Here is a 27,380-nt window from a genome sequence, read left to right as displayed (position 1 = left end):
GTCTTCTGCTTCCCTTTCTAACCATCTTTTTGCTGAACCCTACCACCTTTCTAAATGAAACAGATTGTGAAACAGTTGTGAGTCAGATTATTTATAAATTAAATAGAACTTAGATTTCATGTTAACGCTGACCACATACAAAGGACTTTGACATATATTATCCCATTTGATAGGTAACAGAGAGCTGAAGCATATGACAGCTACAAAACACAATGAAAGCCCAATTTTAGGCAAGTTAGCCTGGTCAGCCACATTTGGGATGAATTGGGGAAGAGAGAACCTAAAGGTATGGAGAACAGTTTAAGAGACTATGACAGTAATTTAGATGTGTTAGAAGTCTAACCTAGGATGGGAACAGTACATGGAAAACCATTAATTTGAACAAGGTTTTAGTAATAGTCAATTTCAAAATATTTTGTTAAACATTGTACTAAGTAGCTTCTAAAATACTGCAGTATTGTATTTGTTCAATCACTAATTTGTATGCATTTTTATCATTTATTTCCTCTTCTAGTGAGCATGGTTAACCAAAGAAGGAAGCCAGAAAGTTAATGAAAGAATTGTTTGTATAAAGAAGCATGTGGTTTCTCACAAATTTAAATATTTAGCTTGGAAATTTTATGGCATCTTATTTTACTGGTTGGGAAAAAAAGTGAAAATTTCAATAAAGTAGAAACAATATCTGAAATAGACTTAATTTGCATTAGTTCGGATATTCTTAATATTTTCATTTGCTAAGCAAATTGTTCTTGAAAGCATACAATGTTCTAGAACTGTTCTAGATGCTTAGGCTACATTAGTGAACAAATAGAGAGCGTTCTGCCCTTAAGGACTTTGTTTTTTTTTTTTGTTTTTTTTGTTTTTTTTAAGGACTTTGAATTATGTAAAGTTAGTTGACAGAACTTAACAGTGATAGTAAGTAATTTTCAAGGGATCTCTAGATATATTTTTTAAGATATCATTGTTAAGATGCACCAGCAATTTAAAAATCTTACAGGAAAAAACTACTACGAATGTATAAAAAGTGATTTTACCTACTAACCACTTGTCTGTAATTGCATATAATTTTTTCTTTAACATTAGAGTCAAAGTTTGAGTTCAATCTGACTCACATTTAGAATCTGAAGTTTTCTGAGTTACTGCTTTTAGGCAGTTATAATGACATCTTGATAATATACATGCTGCTTTTACTTCCTGTCATCCTGATCACATTGATAATCAAGGATTACCAGCATAATTTTGAATCATGGCAAAGAATGCAGAAGTTCATCTGCATTTTTTAATTGGTTGACATTGTAATTTCTTTTTTAAATTGGAAGTTAAACAGGTTCATTTGCAATTAGTTGAACAATTTAAATATGAGGTGTTTAGTGCCTGAATCACAGCACCGAATTAGTATGAACCTCTTGCCCCAAGATCCAGTGTCTGTTTTGTTGAGTTGGGCCTTGTATTGCCTGACATGCAGAGGCAGTTTTGGACAAACACAATAATTCTGTTTCAGTGTTGAAGATATATTCAACAACAAAACAAGCCCTAATTTATATAAAATTGTGTGTTGTTTTTGTACTGACAATAACAATTGAAGAGTATGAACAGATCCCTGATATGTTCTACTAAATCCTTAGGCAGACAAGCATGGACAACTGTATTACAACTTATTTCCTGCCTAGCTGCTTTCAGATTTCTTTTGACATTGCAGTTAAAACATACTCCGTTTTCAAAGCACTAAAATTTGATGAAAACGTGTCTTGGAATAAAAATATGTATGAATTACTTAAGCTTTATAAACGTCTAGATTTCCTACCTTTCTGTGTTTTGCTTGTAGTAGTAGTAATATAACCAAAAGAAGGCATTGAATTTTTTAAACAGATGAAACACAGGTCCATAAATCAACTAGCTGTCTTTATTTAAATATATGTTCAGTGTTTTGGCAGTTGATATGTCTTTTCATTTTATGCAAAGAAAAATAATTTTAATGCCATTTTCCTATTATGAAAAAAAATACATTTTAGAGGTCTTTCATTTTCTAATTCAAGTATCTAATGATAGGTTTTTTTACTGATTGTTTTTCTTTTCCTCCTACAGCTTTGGGAACTCCTTTATAAATTGCAGTTTGTATACACTTACATTGCCCCATGGCAAATTACATGGGGTTCTGCTTTTCATGCTTTTGCTCAGCCCTTTGCAGTGCCCCGTATCCTTCTAATAAAAATTGTGTAAGAAAGGGCAATCATATCCTTACTGTGAATGTGGTTTGTAGGCATAACCTTTCACAGGCATAGAATATAGGCTATTAATTGATAGATTATCAGATATTCTCAGTCCTTTGAGTCCACACCTGTACCAATTTTGATTGTTTAATTTGAATTTGTATCAGCATTGTTGACCTACAGATCATCTAAACATGAAGACAGTATTAAGGTTTTATAATTCAGTAATCTCATTTAAAATTTTTTTTTCATTTAAAAATTTATGTTTACATATATCAGTATTAAAGTCTAGGAAGTTTTAATAAATATGAAATCCTTAGAAATATTTTTAAATGAATGAAAATAAACATTCATAATCATTGTAATTGAACTATGTTTAAAATTTTATATTCTCATTTCTTTAAAAGTACTTTCTAAATAAAAGTAAAGGTTAGTGACCACATAGATGTTGAAATGCAGACTTTTTGTATACGTAAATTTTAGTTTGATCTTTTGGAAAATTAAACCCAAACGTATTTATTCAAGAATTAGTATATGGACTTTTACCAAATACATATTAGCAAATATTTATTCTGACTCCCCTCAAAGCATTATGCCAAGCTGTACTTTTCCTGGCTGTGTGTTTCTGCTTGTATCCCCTTGTATTGTCCAATGGCACCCCCTTCTTCACTCCACCGTTGAACCTCATTGTTCTCATTGCCGTAATCGCAGTGTGTTTGTGAGATGTATTTATGTGTGTATGTGTGTGCGTGCACACGTGCACTCACTCAGATGAGTGTTAAAATCCTTAACCAGTTTTTTCATAGATTCAGCTATGTTGTTTGTTCAGGCTGCTGTATCTGCCTTTTTTTCTACTCCACTAAATCCCTTTCTGGGAAGTGCAATATTCATCACTTCATATGTTCGACCTGTGAAATTCTGGGAGAGAGATTATAAGTGAGTACAATAAAACATTTGAAAGCCAATTTTATCTACTCTTTACTAAGAAAAACTGTCAACAGCATTATTATAGTAATACATGGCTAATAGTTTTTGTTGAAATATTTTGCTAAAACTATTGTATAAATACTCTTAAAGTTTTAAAGTCATATAAAATTAGAAGAGTTAGAATAACTACATCTTTCTCTGCCAGTTTTTCTAAGATTTCTTAAGACCAATTTTTTTAATAATATACTCATTTTTCTTTTTTAATGTTATTTCTTTGAGTTGGTTCCGTATTGCTACTACTCTGAATCTTTATGCCATATGATGTTATTTCATTATAGCAGTTGTTATTAGTTATAGCTTTCTTAGAAATAGCTATTTGCAGAGCTAAATTTTCTATAGATTATTTCTGTTTTTTCACAAGGATGACTTACTTTTTAATGACCATCTTTGTGCATAAAGTATTTTCTCCAAATAGATTTAGTTCCTTTGGCTAGCTGTTTCATCTGATGCCTGCTAACTATCCTTATATGTAATCTCTCCAAATTTCTTTTTTCTTTTTTTTAAATTTAAGAAAGATTATCCAGAAGGGGAATTACTGAGTCATGAAGCCTAAACATTTTAAGGCTTTTAACATGTATTAACCTAATGATTCAGAAAGAGCTTATATTAGTTTGTAATTGTACAGGCCATCTCCATGACTGCTTCTTTTCTGTCTATACTTTCACACATTAGTGTATATAATTGGTTAAAGTAGTAGTATCACCTGTTTAACAATGGACTAGCTTGGGGATATGAAACTTTTGCTCTGGTCTTTAATGTAAAACCACATATGGCATTGCTCTTTTAAAATGAATTTCAGTGTTATTTATATTCTGTTCTTCTCAGCTAACTTAAATTTAATCCAAAATAATCTCTGTGGCAGCAGTTTTGGTCTCAGGACCCCTTTATTCTTTTCACAGTTATTAAAGTCTCCAATGAGTTTTGTTGGTACAGGTTTTATCTACAGATAGCTACTGTATTAGAAATCAACACTCAGAAAAATTCAGATGTTTATTATTTCGTTTAAAAATAGCAACAATAAATCTATTATGTGTTAATATAAGTAATATTTTTGTAATGAAAATTACTATATTTTCCATCCCACCAAAAAAAAAAAAAATTCAGTGAGAAGAGTGTCACTGTTTTTGTAGTTCTATAAATCTCTTTAATGTCTGGCTCAGTAAAAGACAGCTGGATTCTCATATCTGCTTCTGCAGCCAATCTGTTCTTGCAATATGTTGTTTTAGTTGAAGTATATGAAGAAAATCTGGCCTCACACAGACACATAACTAGAAAAGAAAAGTATTTTAACAGCCTTTTTAGGCAATTGTGTATATTTTTCTTTGATCTTTCACTAGAAGTCGACACGTGATAGTTTTGTAAAGATCAGTTGCAATATAGAGTCTAAAACCATATCTGTTTTGGGGGAAGAAGAATTTCCTCTGCCCTTCAAGGTCCCTCTAGCTCAACTAAGAATCACATTGGCAGGAGACAGATAAACAGGAGAAAATCAAATTTAATAGTATACATGTGGGAAATCCACACAGATATGGAAATTCCAAAGACAGGTAACATGATGCTTCTGTGAACTCAGGAGAGGGGTAAGGGTCTTAGGAAAAGATGTTGGAGTTCGAAGCCAACAGCCAAGAAAGAATTCTTGAGACGTCTTTGGTGCAAAAAGGTGATTTATTAAAGCAGGAAGAAGGAGGACAGCACCCAGGGACAGAGCTGCACTGAGGTCTTGAGATGAGGGGGGGGTAGAGAGAGCATAAGTCTCTAAGGAATTTTGGAAGCAAGGTTTCCAAGACCTTGAGGGGGCTAGCTATTGTTGGGAAAAGTCACTTATCACTGTCTAGTTAACCCTTAGTCATGAGACCCTTCAGATATATATTGGTGGGTCATATGCTTGGAGGATGATTGCCAACATGTATTTTGAGGGGTTTAAAAAGAAAGGAATTTTTTTTTTAAAGAAAGGAAATTTCTAAAGGAATTTTAAATTTTTATATGTTAAAAGTAGGCTTAGAGGATCAGGGTGAAGGGGGAGGGGGAGCTGGCTAGGATTGCCCTTTTGCCCTTAGCCAAGTGTCAACATGGAGGCAGTTGAGGCCCTAGAGAAAGGTCACTCTGCCTGTCTCAAGGACTTGTCAGTGGGCTGTAGGTAGTAAGGAAATTTAATAATTTTTCTTCTGCCTTTGTTTCCCACATCATTAGCATGCAAAGGGGAGAAAGATCATTAACAAGAAAGTAAAAAGGTTGTTTGGAAAACAAAAGTTGCCCCATTATGTAGATAAGTTTCTTAGGTGAAGAAGAATCTCTGTTAATAGCTCTTTTGAGGATGGTAAAGATCTTTTCCTGAATCTGCTAGGTTTTGATTACTTTTAACTCAAAATACTGTTCATGTCAAAGTGGCCTATCTAGGGGCTTCCTGCCCTTGGACCTGTGAACTTTTGGAATTGTGTTGCATCAAAATCCACTTATATGTCTTACACTTTGAATGGATTTTTTTTTACCCATGTATAACCTTATAACAGCATTTATTGATCATCTAGAAAATATTGGTTTACTGGGTAATGTAGATCTTAGTAAGTAATACTAGTAAGCTATCAGGCTTGTTATGGTAAATATATATATTTTTTCCCAAATTCTAATTGTTGCTTAGAAACTTGAATTTTGTTATTGGTGATAGATAGGACAAGACTCACTTTCTTCATTTTTGAGAAGTATCTGTCAAGTATGCAAGTCTGAATAATCATAGTAAAAATGGTGTTCCATGAAAAAAGAATTGCTAGTGCAGCTTGCATTTCAAACAACTACACGAATGCTTGCCATTGAGACAGCCATCCTATTTCAAAATGCAGCAGACGTGCTTTATGTGTATTTTGCTACATGCAATATTGAAAAGACCTGTACTGAGGGGTGGATTGTGATTTAATAAAATTATTTTTTAATTGCTTTATTAAAAGGATTTTAAAGCAAAACTTGAATTTCTGTTCATTTTTTCTTGTTCGTGTTTGGCAGTGAAAAATACAGTTTGGTGCCACAGTCTTCATTCATGTTAAAGTGCAGTAGCCACATCCACTGTTTTTGCACTTTTGCACTATCCACGACATGGTGAAAAAAGTGAATAACAGCTCAGTATTATGAAAATCATTTTGATCTGGAAAACTCCCTAAAAGGGTCTTGAGTCTTCTGCTTTTGGGTTCTGTGGACCACATTTTGGAAACCACTGTTCTAGGAACACTGTACTACTGGACCTTAATAGATGGACCTTCCCCTAGCACAGAAGCACTATGTATTTCTGAGAACTGCATATAGTGTGCATGTTTCCTCCTGATCAATTTTTTTTTTTTTTTTTTGGCATTCAATTCATTAATGTCTTTCTACACCCTGTTCATTGAAACACCAGTTAGGAAATAACTCCTGTGTTTATGTATGATGGAGGTGGGAGAGTAAAAAACTTTACCCCTAAAAGTACACTAATGAGGAGTTTTATCAATATGCCAATCATAGATTTTTTTCTTAGAGATATTTGTGAAGCGATAATATTTATTTTATTTCTATTGCATAATTTCTTCCTTTTTAATTAAAGGTTACTAAAAATGTTCTGTTTTGCCTTCTTCAGCACAAAACGAGTGGATCATTCAAATACCAGATTGGCTTCCCAGCTTGATAGAAATCCAGGTAAAAGCTCTGTTTGTGAGTAAAGAAGCAAGTCTAAGGAATTTGTTTTATATATTTTAATCTTAACTTTTTGGGAATCCTGAATGAGTTCCAAGGTGTTCATTTTTTAAAGACTCTATATCCTTTGTTTTTTGTACTGCTTTAGCAAATGATATGTGAATTCAAGTATCTACAATGTATATACCCATCTTTTATAAAATGCATTTTAAGAATGCTCACAGGAATAAAAAAATGCCATTCAAAGATTTTTCTTACATAGGTTAAAAAGTAGAACAGTTAAATTAAAACTAGCCAAGTGTATCAAAGAGAATGCAATCTTCCCAATAGGTGTATTAATATATTTGCCTCCCCCACTTCCCAAAATATTTAGGTAAATATTCATTTAATTTTGTGTAGATTATTGTATATAGAGATATCATGTGGGGGGAACCAAATAACCACTCAAGATAGAGCTTCACTAGGTGACATTTTGGTGGTGATACCATTATCTAAAGTCTGATTCCTTAATTTTGTCGTTTGGGAAACATCTTTTGTCTGCCTACCTATTAGTAATCTGACACACAGAAGGTGAATCTCACTAACCCAACCATAAGAAATAAATCAGAATTCCAAAGTATTAATTTACTAAAAGAAATCTTACTCTCAGATAGATTGGAATATTTGTATCCATTTGACTCTCAAATTCCTTCAAATGCTGATTCCTTCAAATGCTGTACTTGAGAAACTAACAATAATCACATAGTTTTAGAATTATAAAATTGGTTTAAGTAGGACTAGTTCCTTGATGCCTGTCATTATCACATTCTGGTAGATAAAACAACTATCTCAGCCTTAGTATGCCCTTGTATATAAGGGGCTTAGAATTCTCACAATGCTAGTGATGCCATCTCACATATCAGAAAGACCGTGTCCTGAATGAATATGCACACTTCTGTAATGAATAGACAGGGCATTAGATATGACCATCTTACTGAATTTAGTGTCTGGAATGCCCTTTTCATTGTCTTACTGTTTAGGCTGAGTTTAAAATAAATATTAAGCTTTGTATATTTTGCTTTTCTCCACTATTATACTATGGGTACCTGTTTACAGATTACTGCTTTGCATGGGTTACTTATAAAGATGGTTAGTTTTATCCTATTTTTTTTCTTAAAGGATGACTAATAAGTTTTATAGGTTCTTTGCTGCTATTTATATATATGTATATAAATATGTATATAGTTTATAATATATAATATATATATATATAGTTTATTTCTATTAAACTAGTTTTAGCCATCTCAATATTCAGGGATTTGTTTTATGGGTTTTTGTTTTGTTCTTGGTTGTTTGGGGGTTTTTTTTTGGACCAGCTTCTGTTCATTTTGGATACTTTGTTCAAATTTTGTATTCCTTTACCCACTTTCTTTATTAATACATATTTTTGTTCTAGTCCTGAATTCCGTTTATCTTCCTCATTTCTCTTGTGTGGTTTTAATTGTAAATTGGAGTTCATTGAATAGTGATAGAGGAGGTTGTGGTTATTAAAGAGGTGAAAATCCTTAGATTTCATCTAATCTAGTTCCCACATTTTATGGATGGAAGCCAGAGACCCAGAGAAGTTATGTGACTTCTAACTCTAAATTTTGGAATTTTCTCATCACCCTGTGTTTCATTTTTATATAGTAATTGTATGGGTGTTAATATTAGTTTTCTTGTCAAAAAATATAGATACAATCCTAACTGAAAATTAGTTTTAATATTTTTAGTGATGTTGGTTGATATAATGAAGACTTAGGGTAAAACGTAACATATTTAATCTTTTCTTACAGGATCAGATGACAATAATCTGAATTCCATCTTTTATGAACATTTAACCAGATCCCTACAACACAGTCTCTGTGGTGATTTGCTCCTAGGACGATGGGGAAACTACAGTACAGGGGACTGTTTCATTCTTGCCTCTGACTACCTCAATGCATTAGTACATCTTATAGAGATAGGCAACGGGCTGGTCACTTTCCAGCTGCGGGGACTTGAATTCAGAGGTAAGATATTCACCTTCTATTTCTGTAACATATTCCTATGACATCTGAGTTTTATGTGTTTACATCTCAAATTAAAATTATCATGACACTAGATCCTTAGTCTTTGGAATTGTGAAATGAGAAGAGTTGTTAAAAGAGCAATTCTTAGATTTTTTTCCCCAAATTTCACATTCAAAGAAGAATCATTTTTATAGTATGCTAAAATATGTAAAGGTAGTATTCTTTTATAACTCACTATTTTCTTGGTGATGTTGAATTTTTTTTTTTTAATATTTTATTTATTTATTCATGAGAGACAGAGAGAGAGAGGCAGAGACATAGGCAGAGGGAGAAGCAGGCTCCATGCAGGGAGCCCAATGTGGGACTCGATCATGCCCTGGGCCAAAGGCAGGCACTAAACCCCTGAGCCACCCCGGGATCCCCTGAATTTCTGTTGTTTGTGGTTGCTCCCTTGCCATTCTCTTTATGAGAAGTTACCTGTATTTGTTTCGTGGCTGGTAGCATAGAATGCTGTGTTTTATGTGTGGCTTACCAAGTACTTTCATGTAGACACCATGCCTTTGTGTGCCAAACAAATTTTGGTTTTGAAAACGAAGTTCTCATAACATCAAAATAACAGTTTTAAAGTGAACAAGTCAGTGGCATTTAGTGCACAGTGTTATACAGCTGTGTTAGAATAGGCAATTGGTTAGGTTCTAACAGGATGCCTGGAAGTCAGTAAAGAGGAAGTCAGGGCCAGCTCTCAGGGAAGTTAGAGGCCTATCCTCACAGTACTCCAAAACAAAGAAGTCACAAGAAACCAGTTCAAATCAGATTGGCCCAAGATGGCTGATAGAACAGGCTAGCTAGAGGATTAAATCAGACGTATACCCCATAGGGTAGCCCGGATGGCTCAGCGGTTTAGCGCTGCCTTCAACCCAGGGCGTGATCCTGGAGACCCAGGATCGAATCCCACGTCAGGCTCCCTGCATGGATCCTGGAGCCTGCTTCTCCCTCTGCCTCTGTCTGTGCCTCTCTCTATGTGTCTCTCATGAATAAATAAATAAAAATCTTAAAAAAAAAAAAAAAAAAAAAAAAGACGTATACCCCATAGCTTTATTTTCACCCTGATGTTGAATCAGAAGGTTTGGACATTTTTTACGAAATACCTTTGTTAATGGAGCAAGTGCTTTTCTCAAATTACACACTGGAAATAAGATTGTACTTGTATGACACTCAAATTAAGGCAGTAAAAGTTGATGTTTGTTATTCATTTGTGATGTTTGTCATCCACTCCCTCTTTCAGAATGTCCTATTCCTGTTTGTTTCTGCCTCTCTCCCAAAGCCCAGGACCTTAATTCCATCCCACTAGTCTTACCTAATGTTCAAATCTAAACCAACTAGACTCATCCAAAAGTCAGTACCTCCTCACCACTACACCTATTACTGCCATGACTTTAACTTCTTTTTAAATTGTTGGTACCTGAAGATTTCATCTTTGTTTTTTAACTTTTTTTTTTTTAAACAAATTTGTGTGGGGAGGCCGTTTTATCTAGCATTTCTTTCTGTGTGAATTGGAAGAGGGCCCTTTCTAGGATTTGCTCATTTCACCATATTGGTCAGAAATTCTCCAAATTGGAAACTGATCCAAATACTCTCTCTCAGCTTTGACTCTCTGGTACCAAGTAGATTCGGGAAAATTTTGGACAAATTTTTTGCTACTCAAACTCTATCTGCCAAACAAAACTCAAACTGATTTGGGAACATAGTACATCTTACTATCTGAACCTGTGGTGGATTTGGATAGCAAGAGGTATCTCTTGCTATAAGAGTCTATAAGTCTTCACTCAGCCATAGACTTTTGTGTGTGTGTGTGTGTGTGTGTGTGTGTGTGTGTGTTTTGAGGCAAATTTGATCATATCCCTTTCATGCTTAAAATTGTCCGTGGCTTTCCATTGCTTTTAAAATAGAATTCATACTCCTTAACGTGCCCTACCACACTATAATCTAGTCTTTGCCAGTTTCTCCAACTCTACTATATACTTTCATCCTTACTCACTGTAGCCACACTGGCCTTCCTTCAGGTCCTAACTATGCTAAATTCTTTACTAAGGACTTCCTACTGCCTTTCTCTTTGCCCAGAAAGTACCAGCCATCTCCCCTTTTACCACCAGTCTTCCATCTGGCTAATTCTTTAATTATCTTTAAGCATTAGCCTAAATATCACTTTCTCAGAGAAGCCTTCTCTAACCATCTGTCCCACATGATTATCTCTTATACTGCCATTTTTACCTCCTTAGCACGTAGCATAATTATAATTTCATAATTTAATATTTATTTGTGTTTATTTGAAGCTTATTTTTTCTTTAGCCCAGGGGTTGGCAAACTTTTTCTATAAAGAACCAGATGGTAAAGAGTTTAGGCTTTTGGAGGCATGCACATTTTCTATTGCATATTTTTCTGTGATTTTTTTTTTTTTTTTAACAATGCTTTAAAAATATAAGAACCATTCTTAGCTTGGATTTGGCCTGAGAGTGTATTTTGCAAACCTTTAAGTTCTTCAAGGGCATGAATCCTACCTGCTTCATTCATTAATATGTATCTAGTTACTGTTCCATCAGTTAGCATATAATACACAATTAGTTAATTTTATAGTATGATTAAATGATGTAAGTAAATAGCTGTTTCTCCTTTCTCTGCATTCCAGAATTCTCATGAGATATGATTATATTCTTGTTCAAATCTTGTGATCTTTGGTTATTTTCTTTCCTTCAGGGTATTATTCCCTGTCCTATCTATCTCCTGCCTCTCAAAATATTAATCAAGAGTATCAGTATGTTGCAAGGCAGATATTTGGATCTCCTGAGCATTTTGATGTGTTTTCTGGGGTATTTGCCATTAAGCCAGTTTTTATTTTTAAGATTTTATTTATTTATTCATGAGAGACATAGAGAGGGAGAGAAAGAGGCAGAGACACAGGTAGAGGGAGAAGCAGGCTCCCTACAAGGAGCCCAGTGTGGGACTCAATCCTGGATCCTGGGATCCTGCCCTGAGCTGAAGGCAGACAGACACTCAACTGCTGAGCCACCCAAGCATCCCAAAGTCAGTTTAATTCCTTGATTTTATTGTGTCTTGTAGTGGATGCTAAATGCCATGTGACATTTAACTAAACAAATTTCTTGATCAGTTTCCTATATGTCTTGGTTAAATCCCTTTATATTTATTTCATTTCCATTTTTATTTCACTGATATTCTTAATATTCTTTTCCATGTAAATTTTATGTCATAGATTTGAGTTATCAATCATTTTTTGTGTATCAAAATTTTTTAACCATAGCTTCTATAGTGTTAACTTTCTGTTTGTAAATATTGCTTCTACCAAGTACGATTTTCCAGGTCAAAATTTATAGATCAATAATGTATTATGTTAATTGAATTCCTTTTAGTTTTTACTCAAATTACTTGTAACATGTCTAGTTTTCATAACTGCCAGTTTTTATTTTGTTTTACCAATAATATTCGCTATGGAGTGACTAAAAGAGCTAATCCAGGAAATAGTGATAATTCCTTACTAGTATTCTAGAATCCCTTTCCAAGTCTGAGTTCTTTTTTCAGTTGGTAATATTAATTCCTAAGTTTATTGTTGACTTCACTTCCTAAGAAAAATGTATTACTAGGGCATGTGGCAGTAGAAAATATTTTTGAGGATTTGTATGGTAGAGTAAAAAACGTCCCACATCAATTACTCTGTTTACTTTATTCTGGTGCTCTAAACAAGGATCTCATTCTGTCTTCTGAGTAAATGTCAAAATCTCCAAGTTCCCTCTTGCTGCATATCTTTTCTATACACTATTAACAAAGTGATCTGCATAAAATACAGGTATTATGTCATCTCCTTTACTTAAAAACCTTTGAGTGAACCTTTCAGAAAGGTGACAGAATGAATAAAATGAAGTAATAACACATAAAATCTAAGGAACAGATTCAGCCTCATGCCACAGTTTTAAAACCCCAATCTCATGATGATTTATTTATTTATTCATGACAGACACAGAGAGAGAGAAAGAGAGGCAGAGACATCAGAAGGAGAAGCAGGCTCCATGCAGGGAGCCAAGTGGGACTCCATCCTGGGACTCCAGGATCATGCCCTGAGCCAAAGGCAGATGCTCAACCACTGAGCCTCCCAGGCATTTCCAGGATGTTTCTTTTAGAAACTAAATCATTCTTATGCCCTCTTTAGCCTACTCTAGCACATGGGTAAAGAAGGAACATTTCTCCAGGCTTTTTATAAAGCCACTGTAATTCTGATGTCAAAATATGGCTAAACTGGCTAAAAACTAAGTGTAGTTTAACTCACTGTGACTCTAGATGCAAAAATCCTCAGAACCTAGAATAAGCAGAAATCAGTCCTTTTTTAAATATCTCTCCCTAGTTGAGCCATTTTTATTTCATTTTTGAAATTAAGTATTAGAAAGCAAATTAATAGAATTCATCTTTTAATAGGTTATAGGAGAAAAACAACAAAATATGCTCCTCTCAGAATATACCAAAAGATTTTATTGAATTTCATTTCCATTATTGGTTTGAAAAATACTTTATAAAATTACACATATCCTTATTCTAAAAAACTTTTGTGGATGTAGATCTGTAGTCATGACCCTGTGTGAGGGTCAGCTGCAGCAGGCAGCTGTTCATGTCAGGTTCAAGCCAGGGTTTTTCTTTTCACCACTGTGTGACATTGTCCTGGAAGTGCTCAGCAATGGAATTAAACAGAAAAGGAAATGATAGCATTGTTGAGAGTTTTAGAGCGCCAAACAATGCAGCTCAGTTAGCCCGGCCCTGCTTACCTCTTCTGCCTGTCTTTTATACCAGCACCACCTGAGGTAGGTTTCATGGCTCTTTTTTTTCTCTCAAAGCAGTGTTTTTCAAGCATGAATGATGTACATATTCTCTTTAAACGAAAAGATTATTGTGAAGTCCGTGTAAGTTACTATAACCTAAATATGTGCCTTTATAAAATTAAGTGTAATCCCCTTACAGTCCTTATAGAATATAAGGAATTTACTCATTAAGTGGAAGCAAGGCCACTAAGCAAAATAAAAATTAACACAAGTGTGACAGATGATATTTTGCTGGCACTAGATTGCTGTAGGTGTGATTCTGTATTTATTCTGGTTTTGTATTTTTACTTCAGTAACATTTATGCAGGAAACGCCTGTTTGGTGTCTTGTATAAAAAAGTGTAACTTCAAAGAATTGTTTGCTAGTGTTGAATAATCAGAGCTCATATCTAATTGAAACTTTATCAGCAGGTGAAGTTCAAATGCCAATGATGTAATTTTTTATCTTATTACTGTTGGACTTGGCAACAGAAAAAGCAATTATGGATTTAATTTTTTTTAAGATTTTATTTATTTATGACAGACACAGAGAGAGGCAGAGACACAGGCAGAGGGAGAAGCAGGCTCCTTGCAGGGAGCCCGACATGGGACTTGATCCCCGGTCTCCAGGATCACACCCCAGGCCGAAGGCAGCGCTAAACCACTGGGCCATCGGGGCTGCCCAGTGATGGATTTAGGATTAAATTATCATGAACCATTACAGTCTATATATCCAAACATATGTATATAACTTTCCTGCTTACCTTATGGACATGGTACTGATCAATAGAGCTCACAGTCCTTTAAGTTCTATATATCTGTCTATATTGTGTGCCCTGCAATGATTTACTTCTAATTCCATTCTTCCCTCACTGAACTAACTCAGACCATCATGACATGTCCCTTTACTCATCGGCCTTCATTTGATATGAATGCAGTTGTAAACTCAAAGTTTCGGATCAGGAAATGAAAATTAAGGTTACTGCATGTCAGAACCTTTCATGTGATAATACATATTGTAATTCTGCAGGAAGGGAATACATAATATGCCTAGTTTCTGGAGCTTCTTGCAGTCTACTAATGAACATGCCAAGGCAAATCAATCACATACTTTCAATTACTATAAAAGATGGTTTTTTTTTCCCCTAAATTTCTGTGTTTTTGAAGCATTCATTTTTCTACTTCATGTGGTTATTCTCTCCTATGTATGCAGTGGTCTCTCTCTCTCTCTCTCTCACTCTCGAAGGTACTTACTGTCAACAGCGGGAAGTGGAGGCCATTACTGAAGGCGTTGAAGAAGATGAAGGATTTTGCTGTTGTGAACCTGGCCATATTCCTCATGTGCTTTCATTTAATGCTGCATTTAGCCAGCGTTGGCTAGCTTGGGAAGTGATAGTCACTAAATATATTCTGGAGGGTTATAGTATCACTGACAATAGTGCTGCCTCTATGCTTCAAGTCTTTGATCTTCGGAAAGTACTTACCACTTACTATGTCAAGGTAAGGGTATGTGCCTCGCTGGATCTTCTGATAGTAGGAGGTTCTTGGGAAAGACTTTTTTTTTTTTTCTCACACTTGTGCTTTGCTTTCTAAGTAGTGGTGATTTAAATTCTCTAGTATTGGGGGACCTGGCCAGCTCAGTGGGTCGAGTGTCCTAGTCTTGATCTCAGCTCAGGTCTTGATCTCACAATCGTGAATTCAGGCCCGGCTTTGGGCTCCATGCCCAGAGTAGAGCCTACTTAATGGGTACTAGAGAACTTTTTTTTTTAAGTCAGTAAAGTATACCTTGCTATTTCTTTCTTTAGTGGAACTTGTTCATAAATAATAATAGCTACCATATGAAACTTATATTTTAGGCACTGGGCTAAGGAATATGCATATGTATATGTATCTGACCCAGTTCTCTGAAGGAATGTTATATCTCCGTTTTACAAATAAACAAGACTCAAAAGTTACCTGCCCAATGTCCTCTAATATCAATTGGAGTTAAGGATTTAAAATCTAGGCTTGTCCAACTCCTGAGCCCTTGCTGTTAACTACTGCCGTGCACTGCTTTCAATAACCTGAATAAAAGTGTTGCAAGATCTGGGAGATTCCCAATGCTACCCTCACTTGTAACACCAGCTACAATTTTGGGGTCTCCAAAAGCCACTCTCTGGTTCAGTAATTTGCCAGAAGGACTCATAAAACTCATCATACTTATGTTTAGGATTTATTACAGTAGAAGGATACAAATTAAAATCAGCCAGGGGAAGAAGCATATAGGGCAGAGTCTAGAGACACCAAGGCATGAGCTTCCAGTTGTCTTCTTTCAGTGCAGTTGTGCAAATAATGCCCATTTCTCCCAGCAACAACATATGACAGTACTCACAGACTGATGTCAACCAAATAAACTCACCTGAGCCTTGATGTGTAGAGTTTTTATTGGAGCATAGTCGCTTAGATGTGGTTGACTACCCACATGACCAGCCTTAGTTTCCAGCTCCTCTAGAGAGCATGGCTGTAAGCTCATAGGTGAACAAAGACTCTTAATCAGGTAAGACATTCCAAGGGAGTAGAAGTTACTTCCCAGGATCCAAGGGCAAAAACCAAACCTCTCTTTGGGCAAGGTTAGCTCTTTACAGGTGTTCTGTTTTTGCGAAATATTTTACAAGAATACAGCAAAGCTGTGCTTTGTCAGCTTGCTGGCAAAGCCACTATTTTAAAGAAGTAAATGTGTGCTAAATTTTAGTGACCCATATCTGGGTTTTTCCATAGCTGTGTTATTGCCTCTATGTACCACTTTATTTGCGCTGATTGCAATGAATGTTAAGCCTTTTTTTCTTTTAAGATTTTATCTACTTATTTATGAGAAACACAGAGAGGAAAGAGAGAGGCAGAGACACAGGCAGAGGGAGAAGCAGGCTCCAGGCAAGGAGCCTGACATGGGACTCGATCCCGGGTCTCTAGGATCACTCCCTGGGCTCAAGGTGGCACTAAACTGCTGAGCCACCCTGGCTGCCCGAATGTTAAGCCTTATAATTAATGGTTGGTTGAACACAGTCTCAGGACACTAAATAGATTGACTTTACATTTTTTACATGCTGTGCATGTGTGTGTGTATATATGGCATTTTCTATCTCTGGTTCTAAGTAGTTATATTTCCATTGCTTTACTATCAGTTTTGTTTCATAACTTGACCTAGAATCAAATGATTTAACAACTTTCTGGGAGAAATTTCTCAAAGTCAAATGCATAACATAAAGTTTTTCTATCTCTCTTAAAATATCCTAAATTTAAAAGCTCTAAAATCAATGGAAAGGAATTGTTTTGAATTTGTCTAGCTGAATTTATGGTTGGGACTTTTAAAGTATTAAATTAACTGTTCATTCAGACATTCAGAAAGGCCTGAGGTGTGTTTTTTACAGCATTCCTAAAGTGTATTCTTAGAGTTTTGAGTTAGAATAAAATAGTTTTTAGTTATACAATCAGTATAAACCATTGGAATTTATTTAATGAGGAATTGTAACTTAACTTGGGTTTTTTTTTTTTTAATCTTTTCCCCATTAGGGTATCATTTATTATGTTACAACTTCTTCTAAACTAGAGGAGTGGCTAGCCAATGAGACAATGCAGGAAGGACTACGTCTGTGTGCAGATCGAAATTATGTTGACGTGGACCCAACATTTAATCCAAACATTGATGAGGACTATGACCATCGACTAGCTGGCATATCCAGGGAGAGTTTCTGTGTGATTTACCTCAACTGGATAGAGTATTGCTCTTCCAGAAGAGCAAAGGTAGAGGTTGTTCACTTCATTTATAATTCTTTAAAAAAAAAAAAATTATTCATGAGAGACAGAGAGAGAGAGAGGCAGAGACATAGGCAGAGGGAGAAGCAGGCTCCATGCAGGAAGCGCAATGTGGAACTTGATCCTGGGGTCTCGGGATCATGCCCTGACCCAAAGGCAGATGCTCAACTGGTGACCACCCAGGTGTCCCTCATTTGTAATTCTTTGAGTCTATTTTTTCAGAGATGGAAAGAATATCTCCATTTATTATGAGATAGTTTTTCCAGATCTTCTTCTCTCTGACCATCTGAGGACGTTTAGTTGTTAAAAAGATTCAGAGGTTGAGGGGAAGCAGGAATCCACAGGTATCAATTTGATTTTCTTTACTCTAGTATAGTCATTCATAGGCTAATAGAGTTCTCACTAATAGCCTGCTTGCTGGACTATGTCCAGAAACAACTAATTGATAGTTAGAATATTGTATTTTCAGCAGAGGACGTTATTAGTAATGATGTATGCCATTAAGTACTTTGAGATGTTTTGCTAAGATCCTAATATTTTATAGAAGTCAGGTTTTTTTAAAAAAAATATGTTCCAGTATTGTTAAGCATTGGATTTTTCTTTAAAGGTTTCAAAGAAACTCCTCATATACATTCATACTTCATTTTATACTGATTTGTTAAGTTTCTTCTTGTTAGAACTATTTGAAGACCTAGAAATTATATGCTAGTTAAGTTCTTCATCCTCTGATTTATTAGCTGTCTTCTGATTTGTTAAATACCTTTTGCCTTTCTGATAACTATAATATTCTTTGTTTTTTAAAGCCACTGGATGTAGACAAAGATTCATCCCTGGTGACTCTTTGTTATGGACTCTGTGTTCTGGGACGGAGAGCTTTGGGAACTGCATCCCACCATATGTCCAGGTAAGGAAGGCATTTCTGTTTTCAGGAAGAGAGTAGGAAAAGCTGTATAACATAAATCTGAAAAATCTGAAATAGGTTTTTATGGAAGCATTCTGTGCTAGTTTATTACAAAAGTCTCTTCTCATACTGTTTTTTATAGATCTTTTGCTGAATACAATTGAGTTCTCCCAAGTGGTTAATAGCTGGCTTTTAAAATTCACATATGTGTGGGTAACTATTGATAATAAGAATTTAATGGATTTAAGACATTTTTAAAAGTAATTGCCCATAAAGTTTGATTGGTCTTCTCCCATTTTATATCTATTTTTCTAATGTTTTATCTCTTTTTCATTTTTCCATATTTCCTTGTAGTTTATTTTGGTCCAGAGCATTTATGCTTTTAATATAGTTAATATAGTACATTATATTTGGAAAGTATAAATATAAGCTGAATTTCTTAACATATACATCTGAATGAATTAGAGCTAAGAAATATTACATATTTTAGTTTCTTTTGTGATTACTACATGTTTTCCATTAGTCCCTCTATACATTTTTGTGGCTTATGTGCTCTATTGTTGATTTTCATGGACTTACTGTTATAGTTTTTCATAAACAGGGGTGTCAGGTCAAAGGGCCCCTCTTCCTTGTGATTCTGACTCAGAGGTGCTGACATTAGTATAATCATTGGAATCTGTATTTGCAAAACACTCCCAGATGATTCTGATGCACAACTACATGTAAGAATCAGTGTAATGGAAGTTCTTTGTCAAAATATGTAAACTTTTATCTCCAATCCTAACAGTAATTTAGAGTCATTCCTCTATGGATTGCATGCCCTATTTAAGGGAGATTTCCGTATCTCTTCAATTCGAGATGAATGGATCTTTGCTGACATGGAATTGCTAAGGAAAGTAGTAGTCCCAGGAATCCGCATGTCCATTAAACTTCATCAGGTAAGAAAAGGAGACTTATAATGCATTATTGGTATTTAATGGCACTTGTTCATTTGACTTCCAAATTACATTTCTTAGGAACCTTTTGAGAAATACTATGATTTGAAACACAGGGCAGCCCGGGTGGCTCAGCGGTTTAGCGCCACCTACAGCCCAGGGCATGATCCTGGAGACCTGGAATCGAGTCCCACGTCAGGCTCCCTGCATGGAGCCTGCTTCTCCCTCTGCCTGTGTCTCTGCCTCTGTCTCTCTCTCTCTCTCTTGATTAAATGAATAAAACCTTTAAAAAAAGAAAAGAAAAGAAAGAAAGAAACACAGAAAAACATGACTTAGGGCAAGATATTAGATCTTAGTAGCCTAAACCTGTGTTTCTAAGGGTGAATTTGCATATTAATAGCAGAGAGTGACTGATCTGGACATGCACTTGAAAGCTGTCAGCAGTGACAAACTGGAAATAAAGCTCTCTGGCTTGTATAATTCTTGTTTTGACTTCACATTTCACATGAGTGTAATTCAAACCTCTTCTGTAGGTGAATATCACTCTGTAGGTGAATGTTAGCCAACTCCCAGTGTAGTGCAGTAGCAACTCAGGAGGGTTGTTAGTGCTGCTGTTACTGAACTATGAGTTTCATGTAGCATGTTATATAGAATAATAGAGGATTAGGACAGATTTAGCCTCAGTTAAACTAGTAGGGTAATAAAATTAAAATGCGGACCCAAAATACATATCCAAAGCCCTGGATCATTTCAAGACTATATTAGGAAATTAAGTACTGGGACTTGCTACTCTAATCATTCCACTTGACAGTAGTCATCAGATCTGATGACAAAGACCACATGATAAACTTCACTAAAATGCATCTACTGTCCTCAAATGTTTGAATTTCTTTTCCTCTAAATAAAGGGTGAATTTACTCCTCAAGTGATTTTATTGTGATATAAACTGTTGGAATGAAGTCAATGTCCCATATTATTTAGGAAATTACTGATAAGGGATATATTATTAGAAAGGCTCTGTGGAAAATGGAGTACTATTTTGAGGATCATGGAGAACATACACATTTGGGAACAGAGTTTCCATCTTCAGACTAGCTTTATAGTTTTGAGCCTAATCAGTGTGTTTAAAAGAAAAAGATGACTAAATTAAAATGTTTTTAAAACTTCAGAATTTCTCAAAAGGCACTTGATCTATTAATATATCTGCTATATATATAAAAGATACAAAAGGCACTTAATCACTATTAATATATCTGCTATATATATAAAAGATAAATACTCTTTTATATAGCATGATTAACAGCTCTAGATAGACATCTTTAGTTAATTCTAAATAATATGACAGGTGTTTTCTCTGTCAGAGAAGAAGATGAGGCATAGGGAATCTGTATTTTGTGATACCTTAGGTCTTTGCCCCTATCTCTCCCTACAGTTGTTTTTACCTGTTGCTGCCAGATCCATTTCCTTACATGTTTCTTTGGGTATGGCATTATTAGTGTTTCTCACCTATATTTTGGCCCAACACACTTGGGCACAGCTCACTCTTAGTAGCCATGACTGACAGCAATGGTGGCAAACGGTGGGAGTTGGAATCAGGAACCCAGGAGCCACAGAAGGCTGGTGGGAAGGGGGAAGGTAGAGAACACAAATACAACCTGGAGAAATTCCATAATTCTGATTTACCTTTGAGGAGGATGAGATTGACCTATGCAGTAGCCAGAACAATATTTATTGAGCATCATTTTGAGCCAGATGCTGGGTTGTGGTAATCTCCAACATTCATATATTATACTCATATATTTCATATATTGTTCATAAAAGTGAACAATAGGCTTATATATCAAAAGAAAGGATATACATACACATTCCATACAACCCAGCAATTCTCCCTCTGATAATAACCTAAGAGAATGAAAGTCTATGTCTACACATGTGTGTGCCTAGCTGTTTTGGTTGTAATAGCCCCAAACTGGAAACAACTCAAATGTCCATCAACAGCCAAACATACTAATTATGGTGTATTTACATGATAGAATATTACTTAGCAATAAAAAGAAACTACTGTTAGATAACACAACATGAATGAATCTCAAACATTATGCACACAGGAGAAGCCAGACATAAAAAGTGTGTATGTATGTGTGTGTGTATATATATACATATATATATATATATATATATATATATATATATATATTAATATATTATCTGATTTTACTTATATAAAATCTAAAACAGGGATGCCTGGGTGGCTCAGTGGTTTAGCGCCTGCCTTTGGCCCAGGGCATGATCCTGGAAACCCAGGATCGAGTCCCACGTTGGACTCCCTACATGGAGCCTGCTTCTCCCTCTGCCTGTGTTTCTGCCTCTCTCTCTCTCATGAATGAATAAATAAAACCTTTAAAAAAAAAATTCTAAAGCCAAACTAGTCTATAGCCACAGAAAGCAGATTAGTGGTTCCTTAGGATGTGGAGATTGAATGCCAAAAGACAAGAAGGAATGTTTTGGGGTGATGGAAAAGTTTTATATTGTGGCAGTGATTATATGAGTGTGCATATTTGTCAAAATGGATCTAATTGCGCACTTAAGATGGTATAGTAAAATGAGGTATGTAAATTGTACCTCAAACTTGAAATGATCTTGTTCCCAGAAAGCTAGAAATATAAAATTTCATTTAACTCTTGCCTTGACAGTCATTATCAATGTGTATTTAGCACACTTTATAGGTGTTTTAATTTTTGCTTTTTCCTTTATAGTCTATTTTATTTTAAATTCTCCAATTGATTATATTATGCTTTTACTTTATAAATAAAAACTGCTCTAATCTGTGTGATATTTATAGTTGTACAGTGTTGTATAGCATATTAGTGCTTTCGTATACATCCAGAAGATTATTTTAGTCCAATTTGTAAATGAAGACTCAGAACTGGGATCCCTGGGTGGCGCAGCGGTTTGGCGCCTGCCTTTGGCCCAGGGCGCGATCCTAGAGACCCGGGATCGAATCCCACGTCAGGCTCCCAGTGCATGGAGCCTGCTTCTCCCTCTGCCTGTGTCTCTGCCTCTCTCTCTCTCTCTCTCTCTCTCTGTGTGACTATCATAAATAAATAAATAAATAAATAAATAAATAAAAGACTCAGAACTCAGGGAAATGAAGCAAAATTGCCTTTTTCATGTGTTCTCATGTTCTTGTCCTCTATTTAATCATGTTGTAAAATAGCTTACCTCCTTCTCTGTTTTACCTTTTTCATTAGTCTCTTTGAAGATTACATGGTTGTTAGAACTAAAATAAACTAATCAGAGTCTAGTTTGGCTTGTAAGTGATATATGATGAAAATCTTAAAATATGTGGTTGAAGACAGGGATCATTTTTTTACCACTCCTTGTCTTTCCATTGCTTAGCACAATGCTTGGTGGTCAGTGAATGAAAAATGAATGAGTTTTGTTATTTTCCTGTGCACTGGCTTATAACTTTTCAAGTATATTTTTTAAATGCCTTTGAAAACTTTTCTCAGAACTGGGAACATTTTTTCTGTATTTGAAAAATAATGAAAAACATTAAAAAGTGAGCTTCCCCCAAGAGTAAGTATTCTCATCACCCCATACCATTGTATAGCCCTTCCAAGAAGCAGTCACTACTAATAATTCGATGCACATCTTTTCTATTTCCCTGAGTTTATAGACATTTCCATCTATATATGCAAATATTTTCCTTTGTGCTACACAGAGCGATCTGTAACACATGATTTTTCCAACCCCTGTTTAATATAACACGGATACTTTCTAAATCAGCATATATAGAGGCACCTCATATTTTTAATGGCTCCATAGTATTCCAGAATGTAATTTTTAACTGTAGTATATTCAACCATTTCCCTATCCATGGACATTCTGCTTATTTCAAATACTTTGCCTCTAAAACAATACTCATGCAACCATCTTAAGCCAATGAAAAGAAATATTTGAACAAGATTAAACATATTCCATCTTGGCATGCCTAATAATTTCCAACTTTGTCCATTTATTAAGAGTATAACTATTGCCTATCTCTGCACTTTGATTTTTCCATTCAAAAGTTGCACCAACACTACTGTACAAAGATATGGTTCCTTTCCTAAAGGACTGTTTGTTGAAAGAGAGCACATCATCTGACATCTAGCTATCTGCTGGTATAAGAAAGTGAGCTCCGTATTTAAAAGAAAAGTCAGGATGGTTGGTGTATGATGTACAGAGGTACTGTAAGTGCTAGCTTAGGCCACGTTCTTTAGAAGCAGAGTTGAGAATCCAGGATTCCTGTGCAAGAGATTGACATGGTGCCTTTAGGGGAGTTTGAAAGGAAGGGAGAGAAGTAGGAAAGAATAGGGAAGGAGCTAACCAAAACTGTTTTGGCTGAATTCTAGCTCCTGCTGGATTTAGAGTGAGTTCTGGAGTGTCAGTGTCACCAAGAGTAACATTGTGTACCTTGAGCTCCCCCACAGTCAAGTGGTGACTTGATGTCAAATGCCAATGATGGCATTTCCTGCCCAGGCAGCTCCATCAACTGAAGGCAGTTCTAAGAGAAGGCAATGACTATAAGCTGTTAAGGGCCAGTGTGCAAAGCAGAGGAGAGGGGGGTGAGTGTACCAGCCCAGTAAAAGAAATCTAGACAAGGTACAAGGAAAGTGCTCTACAATCGGCTTAAAGCTAGTTTTCTAATTTTTTTTTAGTATTTTCTAACTAGACCCTGAGTTCCATGAGAACAGTGCTCGTATCTGTCTTACTACTTTTTCCCAATGTCTAGCACGGTGCCTGGCAACAACATGGAAACCCGGTTCCCACAGAGAGACTTCAGGTTATAATCACCCTTATCAGGTTCTTCCTTGACCTGTGCTTCTCCCCTGTAGAATGTCTTGACTGGAGCTCTCTCCCTTTCCTGCACGGTGCCTATCTCTCTATCCGCTGAAATTGTCTTCATTCTTTAAGATCCAGTTCAAAACCAGCTGCACTGTGTAACTTTCCCAAATCACATCAACTAGACTTGACAGGTTTTTCAATTAACATTTATAATCATATAATTTTTTAAAAGCAGAATGATACATTCTCTTTAAAAATGTGTTCAAGTTCTGGCTTAATCATTTACTAACTTTCTAAGAATTAGAAGCTAAGACTCTTTGAGCTTTAGATTTGATATTTGCAAAATGCTAGTATTATGTACTAAACCTACCTGGCAAGGTTTTAAGAGATGAAAAAATGTGTTACAGAACTTTTTACATTACATTATGAAGCATCATTTACGTATACAGAGAATACTTTCATTATTGTTATATAGGCCAGTTCCCAGACATGGAGGTGCATCGTTGGGGAGTTTGCCTTCTTACTCTCACCCATTTCCCCTCCAATATCACACAGCCTGGTCACTTGGCTTGAGTACAGATGAGTTTCTTTACCTGGATGTAAAAATCTATCAACCTCCCTACTATGAATATCTAAGATTGTGTATTCTTCATTTCAGAAGTTCAGATTTATGTTATGGTTATGTGGGTATATGTCCTGAAACCCTGTTAATTTGCAGGTTTCTGAAGGGCGGATATATTCCACATATTCCTTTTTCATCTTGTTCTCTGCCACAGGATCCTGCACATGATAGATATTAAGTAATGGCTTGTGGAATGCAAGAGTGGTTGTTACATAGACCAAGGGATTTCACAGGGAAGACTTGACTAGCTTCTTCAGGACAAGGACCTGTAATCTTATCATCTTCACTAGATGAGAGGCAGGGTAAAATGCTATATTGGAATCATTCTAGAGATGTGGCTTTATGTGAAAAGTGCCTTGTAAAGAAACACAACTTAGAGAACTTATGTGGTTTACTCTTCCTTAACTGATACCAGTGAGAGTCCTTTAACAGAAAAAATTATGTATGAATGAACACATGTAAAACCCCAGTTGAACGAGAAAAAATAAAAATTGGTAAAATATTTATATAAAGCTCAGAAATTAGGATTGGGTTGAAGAATTTTAAAATTCTTAAATGAGCTAACTCCTAACCTGGTTAAATTTAAGACTCTCTAATTTATCTCTAACAATAATATGTGGATATGAAATATTTATATTAAACCAGTATTTCAGAATTTTCATTTAGTAACTGATTAGTAACTCCAGAAGCTTTGATCATTCCACTGGAAGTCCTTCTTTTCCTATAAAATATATATTTTTATTTCTCTGTTTAGGATCATTTCACCTCTCCAGATGAATATGATGACCCTACTGTGCTCTATGAAGCCATCGTGTCTCATGAAAAGAATCTCGTAATAGCCCATGAAGGGGACCCTGCATGGCGGAGTGCAGTCCTTGCCAACTCTCCCTCCCTTCTTGCTCTGAGGCATGTCATGGATGACGGCACCAATGAATACAAGATCATCATGCTGAACAGACGTTACCTGAGCTTCAGAGTCATTAAGGTAAGTTTTTGAGGCATTTATTCATGTCTGGGGGAAAAAAATAGAACTTACATAACCTCATCCCAACTTTAAAAAGTGACTGGAACTCTTTTTATAGAAAAAAAAAAAGACCATACCACGTTAGCATTGATTGTTTATGAGCAGTCAATTTGATTTATTTTGTAATTTATTCTGCCCTCTGAAATTTTTACATGTGCCATAAAGCCTTGAAATTTTTACTTATTTCTGTTTTGTCAGTCTTTTATACTCTCTGGGCCACATTTCTTCTTAAAACATCAGCACTAATCTGATTTCCAAGTTGCAAAATAATATTATAGCTTGTACTTTTTGTGCGGTTTCTTGTTTTTTATTAGTTTTATTAATAGAATTTAGTGATTCATCAGTTGCATATAATACCCAGTGCTCATTACATCAAGTGCCCTCTTTTTTTTTTTCTCCTAGATTTTATTTATTTATTCATGAGAGACACACAGAGAGGCAGAAACATAGGCAGAGGGAGAAGCAGGCTCCCTGTGGGGAGCCCGATGCGGGTCTCAATCCCAGGATCCTGGGATCATGCACTGAGCCACGCAGGCCACCCCCATCAAGTGCCTTCCTTAATGCCCATCACCCAATTATCCCTTCTCCCCAGTCACCTCCCCTTGTTTGTTGCTTTTTTAAACATCTCATGGATTCAGGAGACATAATTTATGAAATTTTATTTTAATAGTTTTGTAACGATTCACTTTTTTCCACTTGATTTAATCAACATGCGAAGTCACATCTTTTTAACTCTGAATATTTGTTACTGCTCATTCCTATCAAAAATATTATCTCAGTTACAAAATTCAATGCATTATCAATTTGGAAAACTTGATATTTTTTACCAGACAGGCCAGAGAAAAGAGTTCTTTGTGTGCTTATTATTTAACAGTCCACTATGACAGTGGGAATTGATGAACTCCTATTCAAATATGACCTACTTGTATTTGTTAACAACTGCTTTTCATAGTTGGTTCCCGTATGTCTTTTGTATCCTTCCCTTTATACTCTTCTGTTGATGTGAATTTCATCCTTGGCCCTTAACCTACTTCCCATGTGTTCTGGTTTTTAGGTTAATAAGGAATGTGTCCGAGGTCTTTGGGCAGGGCAACAGCAAGAGCTTGTTTTTCTACGTAACCGCAACCCAGAGAGAGGTAGCATCCAAAATGCAAAACAAGCTCTGAGAAACATGATAAACTCATCTTGTGATCAACCTATTGGCTACCCAATCTTTGTCTCACCGCTGACAACTTCTTACTCTGACAGCCATGAACAGCTTAAAGAAATCCTTGGGGGACCTATCAGTTTGGGAAATATTAGAAACTTCATAGTGTCAACCTGGCACAGGTGAGCCATGCAGCTGCATATCATTGGTAGTGTGTCCTGACTCTCTTAATGGAGACAATTTACATGAGTATCACCTGGAAAGCTTATAGAAAAAAATGCAATTGCCATAACACAATATAAACCTATTATATCAGGAATTTCAGAAACTAGTCTGATGTCTTTAGACTCTTATTAGATAAATCTCATGTACAGCTCTGCTTAAGAG

The 27,380-nt window shown here is 35.6% G+C and overlaps 1 protein-coding gene across 9 annotated transcripts in view; it reads left to right on the top strand.

Moving 5' to 3' along the window:
• The window catches only part of PCNX1 (pecanex 1), a 163,651-nt gene that overhangs the window by 124,238 nt on the left and 12,033 nt on the right, over positions 1 to 27,380 (top strand). For all 9 annotated transcript variants that reach the window (XM_041759637.1, XM_041759635.1, XM_041759633.1 and 6 more), the window contains 10 exons: positions 2,086 to 2,194; positions 3,017 to 3,146; positions 6,799 to 6,857; positions 8,669 to 8,884; positions 14,989 to 15,242; positions 17,292 to 17,522; positions 18,338 to 18,438; positions 19,223 to 19,373; positions 25,577 to 25,807; positions 26,901 to 27,175. In XM_041759637.1, the coding sequence (XP_041615571.1) occupies positions 2,086 to 2,194; positions 3,017 to 3,146; positions 6,799 to 6,857; positions 8,669 to 8,884; positions 14,989 to 15,242; positions 17,292 to 17,522; positions 18,338 to 18,438; positions 19,223 to 19,373; positions 25,577 to 25,807; positions 26,901 to 27,175 (1,757 nt within the window). The remainder of the gene's footprint in view (positions 1 to 2,085; positions 2,195 to 3,016; positions 3,147 to 6,798; positions 6,858 to 8,668; positions 8,885 to 14,988; positions 15,243 to 17,291; positions 17,523 to 18,337; positions 18,439 to 19,222; positions 19,374 to 25,576; positions 25,808 to 26,900; positions 27,176 to 27,380) is intronic.

This window comes from Vulpes lagopus, chromosome 6 (assembly GCF_018345385.1).
Source record: "Vulpes lagopus strain Blue_001 chromosome 6, ASM1834538v1, whole genome shotgun sequence".
Classification (NCBI taxonomy): Eukaryota; Metazoa; Chordata; class Mammalia; order Carnivora; family Canidae; genus Vulpes; species Vulpes lagopus.
This window is presented reverse-complemented; position numbering and strand designations above follow the sequence as displayed.